At 40.5% G+C, this 12,171-nt stretch overlaps 1 protein-coding gene across 1 annotated transcript in view; it reads left to right on the plus strand.

The window, feature by feature from the left end:
* LOC110154017 (plexin-A2-like) overlaps positions 1-12,171 on the plus strand; it is a 171,283-nt gene that overhangs the window by 125,180 nt on the left and 33,932 nt on the right. Inside the window, exons 17-19 of the mRNA XM_055165940.1 lie at positions 189-335; positions 4,203-4,362; positions 8,038-8,141. Of these exons, the coding sequence (XP_055021915.1) occupies positions 189-335; positions 4,203-4,362; positions 8,038-8,141 (411 nt within the window). The remainder of the gene's footprint in view (positions 1-188; positions 336-4,202; positions 4,363-8,037; positions 8,142-12,171) is intronic.

A 12,171-nucleotide genomic window follows, 5' to 3' on the forward strand; every position in this document is an offset into this window, starting at 1 on the left:
TTTTACTCAAACAAAACACAACTGCAGGTTTTAGATGAGGTAACAACACGAGGTAACAAAAGAGGCAATTTTGCGTAATGTAGGACCTGTAAAAGTAAATGTACTAGTGTAAATGTAACTAGTTTTCTGCAGACTTGTTGTTGTGCAGAGTAAATGAGTTTCTATCTCTTTCTTTCTGTGTGTGTCAGGACTGTGCCGGGGAGCCTCTGTTCATGCTGTACTGCGCCATCAAGCAGCAGATGGAGAAGGGTCCGATCGACGCCATCACCGGAGAGGCCCGCTACTCCCTGAGCGAAGACAAGCTCATCCGCCAGCAAATCGAGTACAAGACGCTGGTACGGACACTGCAAAACACACTACAAAACACACACAAGAAAACACTCAAGAAAGCACACGGGGGGTATGTCAGATGGAGACTCTAATGTGGTGGAATATTGGAATAAATATGAATAGTGACTGTTCACGATCACATTTTTTTCTGTCTTAAAAACGTGAAAAACAGACCTACTTCATTTTAAACCATTTGCAGTGGTCCAAAGTTATTCCTCGCTTTCCTAACACATTGCTAGCATCCTAATTAGTGACTGCAATAAGTTTATAACGGCTTTTAACAACTTTTGAAGGAACCAAAAGAAGAGAGCACATATCCCCAATCCTTGCGTCTTTGCACTGGCTTCCTGTTCATTTTAGAGTTGATTTTAAGATTTTATTGTTTGTTTTTAAAGCTTTGAATGGACTGGCCCCACAGTACGTCTCGGACCTCCTACAAATTTACATCCCCTCGCGTGCTCTGAGGTCCGAGGGCCAGCTCCAGCTCGTGGTGCCTTAGATGAGACTTAAAACCAGGGGGGGACGGGGCCTTTTCTGTGGCTGGCCCTAAACTCTGGAACGCTCTGCCCCCTCACGTCCAAACAGTCTAAGCAGTGGCGAGTTTTAAATCTCATCTTTATTCTCTAGTTTTTAACACTACATGAGTTGTGTAGTCCTCTGTGTCTTTTTATTTTTATTTTTGAATGTATATTATTGGTTTTATTCATTATTTATTTCTATTCTATGGTTTTGCTCATATTTTATTTTACTTGTTTTATTGTTTTGGAACTAGTATGATTCAATCTGAGCATTTATTTTTTTTCATTTTATTATTATTGTTGTCATAAGTATGTATTTGTGCAGCAGCTTTAGAAACTGTTTGCTTGAGAAATATGAGTGGTTTCGAAGCAATGTTTGGCCGTCACTGGGATGCTAACAACAACTAGCATGATAACAGTGCACTTCCTGATTCCCAGAGAAGAAAACATTTCATAATTAGAGCTGCTTGTTTAATATACAGTATGAGCTAGAGAAAACCAAAACAATATGTACAGTCTAGGGATGTAACGATATCCAATTGTCACGGTACGATATTATCACGATATGCATCTCACGATACGATATTTATTGCGATATTTTATTTTGAAGAGGATAGTATATTGTAAATAGGACACTTTTTTGCTTTTAAAATGCCTTGACAAGATTTTAGTGTGAATTATTTCCGTCATAATCCCAAGAATTCAAGTAAAAAACATATTTCTTTATGTTGTCTGTGCTGAAATGAATCATGGGATATGTAGTTCTCTATGTTTATAAGCTGTTGCTACTATAAAACCATGCATTTAAGCAAAGGAGCTTGTGATTCGATATATTGTGATAGGCCGTGATATTATTGTGAGACTTTTGACCATACGATATCAGGATATTTCTAGGGCTGTGTATCATTAAGAAGTTGCCGATACAGTGCTCTTTCGATTTGATACGATTCAGTACGATATATTTCAAATTGATTCGATACATTTCAATAAAAAATAATGGCTAAATCATGGCTGTGATACTAAAAGTCTTTGTTAAACCACTTCTTGTGCAAAGTTCCTATAAAACACAAACATTTTAATCACCAAAACAGTGAAAATATCAAATATGTTGCATAAACGAGTTTCCTTCCACTAAACACGCAACAAAACTCTAGAGCTGTAACAAAATAATTTAGTAAAAAATACCAAAAACACTATATATATTGATATATTGATACAGCAGCCCACGATATCTATACTGTATCATCACGTTAAACGATATGATATACCGATATTTCAATGTTTTTGCACTCCCTTAGATATTTCGTTTGTTGTTACATCCCAAGTACAGTCACTTCGGGGCAAACCACGTAATGCCTTGCCCAGGGACACAATGACAAGATCTATGTCCAATCTTCCCCACTACCAGCTGAGCCATTGCCGAAGATAGAGTTGTATTTTATTGCCTTCAGTGACATTTGCAGTCATTATGTAGGCACACTCTAGCCACAAGGCAACAGTAAAAGAAATTACAACTTACAGCAGCGTTTTGTAATATCTTCACAGAGTACATTTAGTTCGCTCTTTGCTTTTGTGAACTTCTCCCAAAAACCTCAAAGCCGCGTGTGGTGTCATTTTGTGAAATACAATTAAGTAAATGATCCTGCCGTCTCCATTGTTGGTCCAACTTGAGGCAGGAGGCAGAGTGGAGGAGCCCATATCTGTACACCAGTCTGTAGTGAAAGCATGTGATATGACTCCGCTCTGATTGCACTGCCTGTGACTTTGGCTCATTACGCGCTAATGCCCCGACAGAGCTGGAAATTGGTGTCCCGCCGAAGGTGTGAAATTAGATTTGGGGAGAGCCAGAGAGCGGAAATGGTTTCACTGAGCTCCTGCCATGCTCCTGGGAGACGCTAATGAGAGCAGACTAAAACTGACCCAAGTTTTGGTTCGAACACAGAAATTAGTGATCTTCTTATGCGGATTTGGAGGTTTTTCATAAGAGGGTGTCATCAAATTAAAAACCCTGTACCAGATTTTTTGTGTTTATTATTTATATGTATTTAAAACTCCTACATTACGCAAAATTGACTCTTGTTAGAACGTTAGTACCTCATCAAAACATACCTGGAGTTGTGTTTTGATTTATTCACACAATCATTAGTCTGTCTATATCTCCAAAGCTCAAAATACTCTGTTCGAGGAAGCACTAGTTTTCAAGTAACAGCTACCTTTTATGTTTTATTCAGTAGAGATTGGTCATTCCAGGGCTGAAATTATCCAAATGATTCTAGTAAAGGTGTTTGAGAGAAGAACTCAGCCTAAATATGCAGGATTTTTGTGTCAAACGCATGTGAATGAAACAAAACACAACTCCAGGTCTGTTTTTAATGAAGATACGACATTATAACATGAAGAAAATAGTGTAATATAGACCCTTTAATCAAAATGTAGTGCTTATAAACTCACCACAGTGAATAATTAGGATGCTCGGAATGAATAAGTTAATTGAGGAATAAGCTTGGACCACTACAAACTGTAAAATGAATGAGTTCTGTTTCTCACATTGTAAAACGGTAGAAATCACATGTACAGCTCTTTTAACACTTAAGAATTCATTTCAGACATGCATAAGTAGACACTGTGCATGCTTCTCCTTGAGATTTAGTGCAGTAGGGAGTAAATAGCTGAGTTGTACACGCATTATTTTGATGGCTGTGAAATAGCTCAGGCTCGCACTTTCTGTTTATAGTAATATTCAACCCACTTAATAATAATGCAATGGATTTATATAACAGTTTTCAAACCACCCAGAGCTTTACAGTGCATTATTTATTCACTCCATGCTCTGTTGTGGTAAGCTATTATTGTCACCACGACTGCCCTGGGGTAGACTGACTGAAGTGAGGCTGCCAATCTGCGGCACTGGCCCCTCCAACGACCAAACACTCTCTTACCACTTTCATACTCGGCAAGGTGGGCAAAGTGTTTTGCCTAAGGACACAAAGGCACCTGGTATTCCCAGTGGTCTTCCATCCAAGTACTCACCGGGCTGAACCCTGCTTAGCTTCTTAAATCAGACAGATCAGACTTGCTCAAGGTGGTATGGCTAAGCCTAAATGTAAATACACGTTTAATCTAGCCTCTCTGGTGAAGTATTGCTGGTTTTCTGATACAGAGGCGATAAAAACTATACATGTGAACAAGCTCTCATATCACTCTGAGACAACCATACATCATAACTGATTCTATACGGCCCAGCGCTGACACATTGTACAGACGTCCTATAAATAAATCCATGGCAATGTACAGATACATGTACAAATGTCTAAATATATCTTGTACCTTTCTCTCTTGTCTCCTTTGATGCAGATTCTGAACTGTGTGAACCCAGACAATGAGAACAGCCCTGAGATCCCAGTGAAAGTGTTGAACTGTGACACCATCACTCAGGTCAAAGAGAAGATACTGGATGCTGTCTACAAGAACATGCCGTACTCCCAGAGGCCACGCGCCGTCGACATGGACCTGGGTAACATACACAGTCTTGTCATTATTGGCATGACGTTATTTAGGGTGCACTCACTCTAGGATGGCCAGCACTCACACTTGCACATCCAAACCGGGCCATGGCTGATGACGTCAGCACACTGCGCTGTTTTTTTACATGTGCTAACGCTTTTAGCTGAGGAAATATCTATTAGCAGCAGAAATATCTATTAAATAGTGAGGCTGAAGTGCATCCTTTTATGATTTGCACTCCTCCGTGAGTTTATGGATATAAAAACAGTGTGAAGCAGCGATGACAGCCGGACACGAGAGGCAGGTAAACGTCTGTCTGTTTGCTATGTGTTTTGGAGCTACTATACAAGCCCTGTATGAGTAACATATTAGCGCTTGTATAGTAAAGTTGTGCGTGTGTACGAACATGAGCCAACGTTGGGTGAGCCATGCCTGGGCACTGTTGTAAAGTCCTAGTGGGAGTGCACCCTTAGTCACATTTACCTGTGACTCTGCTACAGTCACCTGTGAAACTCAAACACATTTCTGGAGAGTATGTTCTAAATATCAGCCCTTACCCTGGACTGCAAACACACTCTGGTGCAGTGGCCCACAAGTATTCAGAATAATTCAAAGTAATGAGAGGACACTGGTGCTCCAAATTCTTTCTGTTGGGAGTATATTTAGGCTGATCGCCGAGGCCAGCCACAAGCCTTTTCCCTTAATTAAAGGTTCATTATGAACATGAGGTCTCACACATGCAACTTCAAATACAGTGAGTACAACAGCACAGCAGAGCACGTCTGACAGTCACACCAAACAAAACCACTCCCACACTGGAGTCACAGCTGCTCCAGGTACAGTCTGAGCATTCACTCAGGTTGCTTGATTACAAAGCATCTATCAGTATAGTCATGTTGCTTATAGCCGTGCTGTATAATATTTGTCCTGCTGGGAATAATTCAGTCTGAGCCTTTTCAATCTATACATTTTTTAACTGCTACAATTCTATATGTATAATATAACATGTCAAGTCTTTCAAAACAGGATTTTAGTAGCAAAAGAAGGTTAGCACACATTTGATAATACTGCTCACTGCTCTGCCGTAGTGTAGTTGTAAAGCCCCGGTGCAAGTCTGGCACTCCAACCCTGTTAGTGTGATATAGTATAATTTGCAGTTGTGTATGCATCGTTTATGTTAACAGCCATTTATACTGAGTCTGTAAAGGGGGGGGGGCCAATCCTAGCCCGCAATGGGCCCTCAAAGTGTCGTCGGCCACCGGCTGCACCACCTAATGCTGCGCCATTGCTGCTGTGTTACTAAAAGTGTTCTTTTCCTGTAGTACTCTGTCTAGCACTCCTCAATATCTCACTCTCCCGCCTCCCTCCTTCTCTTCCCTCTATCCTTGATACCGTTCACATAATTGAGTGTTTGCCTGTCTACGCTTGTTCCTCCACTTTGGCGTTCCTATCTTAGGGGCCCCTGGATACCCCATGCATGGTCACCTACCCAATGAACAGACTAACAAAGCCAGTCAACAGCTCAGCAATCAATAATCACTCCCAGCATGCACCCTGCCAAAGCCGTCCACATCTCCACTCCTTATTACCAATTCATTACCTTCAATCACTAGACACCAACCCCAAAGCTACAACAGCACCCTGCATGAGTCCTCCACCTGCTCCCTCCTACCTTTTCTCAAACTGAAAGGGTGTGATTTTCTCATAGTTGGCCTTTTTATCTTGTCTCCCTCTCTCCACTCACCCCGCTGCGTATGCTAATGGCTCGCAATTTCGCACCACACAAGTACCAATTAAAGTTCACCGCCCGTCCGCATATACTTCTCGAAATTGTTCGTGTGTAATCTTTAATTGAGATGCACGTCAATCGAAGACAGCGTGACGAATGCACGCGCTTGATATGTGCTTGTCTAGGTAATGGTAATGTCGAGGGCGCATTCGAAAGGGCTTCTGGGTAAGATGCTGTGTTAGCGCAGTGAAAGGAAAATCAAGTTTGAAAGAGGAGAAAGTAGGAAGTGGAGGGGAGGGGGGGTGGGAGAGGATAGGGGCAGGCAATTTGGCTCCAGCGAGGTAACTTGTTCTGAAAGATAGAAGATTGTGGAGTAGTATCTTGGCGGATTCAAAGCGCATGTAGTGGGTTGGGTCTGTGTGTAACTAAATTGCTTTGTAAATGTGATAGTTTAAATGGGAAAACAGAGCGGAGTTCATAGTGCTGGAGTTCTGACAAGAATTGCTAAAGTATGACGTCAGCTTTTAAATGAGTTTGCAAGCTTGCCTGTTTATAAAGACTTTACTCAGACCAGTACCAATCATTTCGAATTGAGACTTGTAATTCATGCAGGCCACTTCCAAATGTGGTATTGTGAAACAGATGGGTACTAAACTGTCCTTCTACATAATTATTAACTTCACAAAATCTGCACAATAAGTCTTCCAGCTATACAAGTCCTGGCCAAGCCTAGCTCAACCCCTGGAGAACCTTACAGCAATCATGGTTATAGAGATCATTTTATTATGAATGTGTTTGTTAATGAAAGCACGTACATTACATTTAAGCCATGTTAATGTAACCTCATTCAAATATACTGGGAGTTGTGTTTTTCCATTCACACGTTTGAGTAATCCTGAATTATTATTAGATGTCTGCATGCTCCACGCTGTATTTCGCCTTGTGATGTCATGAAGTGGTAGCCAGGCTGGTGCCTTCTAGTGCCTCCACTCAATTTCATTTCTCTCCAGCGACTAGGTCAGGAATCAGAATACACTAGACGTTTTGCAAAAATCACAGAAGTTGTAGATCGCACACCGGCCAATCAGCGAAGAGCTGTGAAGCCATGACTGGGTCCCTTTTGTGTTACAGCACAACAGTAAACAAAGCGGTTGAGATGGATGTAGACAAAGCCATACATTCTGTGTTGGCAACGATTCACAAGATCGAGGATTTAAAGCCGGAACAAAGAGAATGTTTGGTGAATTTTATCAAGGGGAAAGTCATTATTGTCCTTCTTCCTATGGGATTTGGGAAAAGCTTAATTCATTAACGGAGCATTACATACGTCACGACCAAATAGCAGCGACTGATTAAATTTTAAAAAGTACCCGCCTACCGTCGAGCGAACAAATCCTAATGCAGCGAGGTCAGACGGTTTCCACGAAGTGAAACCAGCTGAAGAATCAGGTTAAAGAAGTGGTAGTTTTCAAGTTAACTGTCTTTAAGTTTTACCTTCAGTACAGATTGGCAATTTCCAGAGTTGAAGTTATCCAAATGATTCTCGTGAAGGTGTTTTTCGTTTGAGAGAAGAACTAAATCTGCAGGGTTTGTGTGTGAAATGTGTGAATGAAGCAAAACAAAACTCCAGGAATGTTTTTTGAGGATGAAACAGCATTATTACTTACAATGGCCCCGTTAAAATATGAATATGTCAGCCTCATTGAAATTTGTAATAGTGCTGCTATGAGGGAGTGCTGGATCTTTTTGCAGCATCATTGGCAAAAGGCAAAATAGAACCCACAGAGGAACTACTGGACACTTTGCCAACATGCTGTCAAATAAGTTTAAAACGAGGTCACACCGTACAAGCACAGTCACAGATATTTAGTTTTTCAGTATTTCATGTTATATAATGCACTGTATGGCATTTTTTTAAGTATGTGTATCATCTAACAAAGGGTGTTTATTTTGCAGAGTGGCGTCAGGGGAGAATGGCCCGTGTGGTTCTACAGGACGAGGACATCACCACCAAGATCGAAAACGACTGGAAACGCCTCAACACCCTCATGCACTACCAGGTACACCACCAGCCCCCAGCCTCACTCCCGCCTCACCCCAGCCTCACTCTTATTATGGAAATGGCACACGCACCTTGTCAAACTTTGATATTTGCAGCACTTGACTTTTCGGCAGCCAATTTTCACATCCTCATTTGCATGTTTCGGTCGGTTGTAATCCTGAAGTCACTGAAGAGAGGACAATTACTGTACAGGTGGCAGGAGATATGAACTTTGAGACACTTTTACCGGCTCCCCAGAGAGATGAGGTGTTCAGGTCTTAAGGACAGCATTTTTTTATACATATATAAATTTTTATTTTTTTTTCTTGACTTCTAAGATGACATCAATTAGTCCCACTGTGCCTGTCTACCATCTTGTCGAGTGTGTATCTTTTCTTTTACAAGCGTACAACTTCTAGCTGCGTACTTGCTTAAATAGATTTAGTGTTAGTGTTTAGCTTTAGTTCTGTTTTGGGTCTAGTTTAGTTTTGGAGTGACTTGGGTTTGGTGCTGTTCTAGTCCTGGTTTAGTCCTGAGCTAGTCCAGGTTTAGTTAAGGATTTATGTGCAACTTCACTACAATAGCTGCACACATACTTAGATTAGTCCTGGTTTGGTCCTAGTTTTGTGCCTAGTTTAGTCCTGTAGTGACTTGGTTTTGGTGCTGTTATTGTCCTGGTTTAGTCCTGATCTAGTCCAGGTTTAGTTGAGGATTTAGTCCCAATTTTGGTGATGTGGTGAGCAGGTATTGGCCATTGATATTTGTACTCACATCCATCGTCACTATGATTTTTTCTGCATAGATTAGTACTTGTTTGGTCCTATTTTGAGCCTAGTTTAGTCCTGATGTAGACCTGGTTTAGTTCTGATCTAGTTCTGGTTTAGTCCTGATCTAGTCCTGGTTTACTTAAAGGTCTTGTTGCAGTTTTGGTGATGCGGTAGGCAGGTATTAATCACGCGCATAAAGATCTGTCACAACAATTTCTAGATTCATGTGTATATAGTTAAATATTATAGTTAAATTAATGCTGGTTTGGTTCTGTTTAGAATCTAGCTTAGTCCTGCTGTAGACTTGGTTTAGTCCTGTTCTAGTCCAGGTTTAGTCCTGATCTAGTTTAGTTTTTGTTCCAGGTTAGTCCTAGTTTTGGACAGGCATTCATCATAGTTGGGACTGAAATCTGACATATTGAAAACTTTTACCTATTTAAAAGATCCAATATTGTAATTTAATGTTTTAAATTGTTAATCGCTATGGAAAAAATCCCAACTGAAACTTTTCGATTCACACTTGTCACTTCAACGTTTTGCTTTGTGGGGACCAAAAATCTTGTCCCCAAATTGTAATTATTTCAGTATTAGATCAACAACATGGCTTAAAGTTACAATGTGGGTTATTTTCATTTAAGATTAGGCTTCAAATTAAGATTAGATAAGTAGTAATTATTGTAAAAGTTAGCGTCAGTTGCCAGGAAATGAATGTAAGTCAATATGAAACCATGGAAACCGAACACAAGCGAATCCAGAGGAGCCAATTGGTTGCTTCTCTACCCTTATAAGACATTCAGAATATTTTTTGTCTGCAAATCAAAAGTAAAAATGTAAAATAGTGGAACTGGAGGATAAAAATAAACAGCATATTGAGCAGGCCGCTATCTCCACAGGTCATGAGCAGAGCCGATGGAGCTTCTCATTAGCAGCCAAAAGGAACCATCTGTTAAAATCCGACAGACTCAAGAATCAAGAGGTGGAAATTCCTAAAATATAAAACGGGGACAAAACCAAATAAATGAACGACTCCACACATCTCTGCTTCATTAGATCAAAACTATAAAAATGAGAAGTTTAGGTGAAATATGGACACTGACCGTCCCTATTTCTTGCACTGACCTATATAGAAAAGCCTTACATTTGTACTTAAAATCCTTTGCACAAAGTTGAAGATAGATAGATATGTGGTGCATTTTACAACTCTCAAAGATCAGAGTGGAGTTTTGTTATGACAGCAAAGCTAACAGTCACTAGTATGCTAACTGCGCACTTCCTAATTATCAGATGCAGACACTACACAGCAGATTTAGGCTACGTTTGCACTGAAACAAATCACCGTATCACTGTATCGGAAACATAATTTCTGTGTCCACAAGGCTTTCTTATCCACACAGCTTTACGCATATTTGTTTACGTTTTACAGAAACGAAAATTAAAACCGCATTTTCAAGTGCTCAAAAAACAGCTCGCTTCTTGTGCTCTGACGGTGTTCAGCTTCTGTCGGATTAAAAAGGACTAGACTCAGTGGAATATGAGTGTTCTTTCTGTGAGGGGTGTTCTGCTAATGGTGAGTCTGTTCTGTGTTTCTATCGCATTGGAGATAGTTCATGTTAAACTTTTCAGAAATTATACATCTGCAGGTCATACACATAGATCTATAGAACTATACTTCGCCCTCTAACGTGAAACTGCCTGAAACGCTAGTAAGTTGCAGCAGCTGATTTCGAGCCAAAGAAGATGGAAAGCATCTTTTTTTAAATCGTGTATTAGCAAGTAGTTCTAGCTATGCTGTTTCCCATTTGTCTATGGTTTGTTTAAAATGTTTTCGGCAGTAGTGTCACATGACCGCTGACAGACCGACGAACGCAGCGAATCAGGAAGGCGCAAGTCACAGTGACATGAGCGTATCAGCGTTTTCAGGTGTCCACGCAGTGACAGATCAGAATTCGTGGGAGCTGTCGGCATCAGATCGTTCCGTCTCTGGAGCCATTTTCCATCGGATTAATGTGGATAACACTGCATCTGCAAAGAAAACGACTTGAATATGTATTAGTGTGGATGGGGTCTTATTTTGACCTCAAGAGCTGCTCAGATACATGGAAAATTTGAAAACAAATTCTCTTGTGAGCTTTAAACCATGATAGAATGTTACCTCATCAAAAACATGCTCAGAGTTGTGTTTTGTTTCACTCACACATGTCTGAGTAAATGCTCAAAATGCTCTGTTCCAGCTGGTGATGTCATGAAGCAGTAGTTTTCAAGTTAACAGCTACATTTTACCTTTAGTTCAGTTAAGATTGGCAATTCCAGAGCTGAAATGATCCAAATGATTCTAGTGAAGGTGTATGAAGTTTCAAAACACAGTGGAGCACTTCCTTCAACTCATCTTAAATATGCAGGATTTGTGAGTTAAATGTGTTAATGAAACAAAAACAAAACTCCTGGAATGTTTTGGATGAGGAAATATTATAACACAGATCAGAAAATAGCGTAAACTGAGCCAAGAAAGGAAGCCATAGTAATTCCACACACTATTTTCACAGGTTATTTGTTAGCACAGTGCAAAGTCATAGTGCCACCTTCAGACTACTTTATTTGGGCCAGGAACAAGTTTGTGCTCCTTTGCTGAAAATTGGACCTTACCTCTTCCCTTCCTCTGCTCTGTCCCCGCAGAGAAAACCAAATAACAAAACCAAGAAATCATTACACGCAATATGTCACCGTGTCCTTCACAGCCTCCCCGACTTCTACGCTTTTTTCCAGTCTTTGGTCTCATCCGAAGCTGCACCATTTTTCCAGCTACTTTTTCCTCACACCGTTCTTATTTGTGTCCGGCGGGGCTAGTTTCGCGTTTTATTCCTTTGCTTTCTGTCTCTCCGGTGGTTTCTATAGAGCTTAATCCTCCATGAAGCAATGTTCTATATTTGTCCCTGCTCTGTAATAGGGTGCAGTGTTGTTGGTTTTTGATCTTTTTGATCATCAGAGGTGGGTAGAGAATCCAAAAATTTTACTCTTACTATAAGTATGAGTCACGTTACTTTAACATGATATTACTCAAGTAGAAGTACAAAGTAGTGGCCCAAGAATTAGTCCTGCAAGAGTAAAAAGTATTTGGAGAAACTACGACTCAAGTAACTGAAAGGTGCAACCTGCAACCTGCTTCTCTCCATAGAGATGTTGCCTGGAATGTTCCACAGTATGGCATTACACTTATTTATCTCTACGGTGACACCTTAAAGCCAAGCTTCCAAGTCAGATCTGTGGAGCGGCGAGCCCACTCAC

This window comes from Boleophthalmus pectinirostris, unplaced genomic scaffold, assembly GCF_026225935.1.
Source record: "Boleophthalmus pectinirostris isolate CB_2022bp ecotype Guang Dong unplaced genomic scaffold, ASM2622593v1 HiC_scaffold_8, whole genome shotgun sequence".
Classification (NCBI taxonomy): domain Eukaryota; kingdom Metazoa; phylum Chordata; class Actinopteri; order Gobiiformes; family Gobiidae; genus Boleophthalmus; species Boleophthalmus pectinirostris.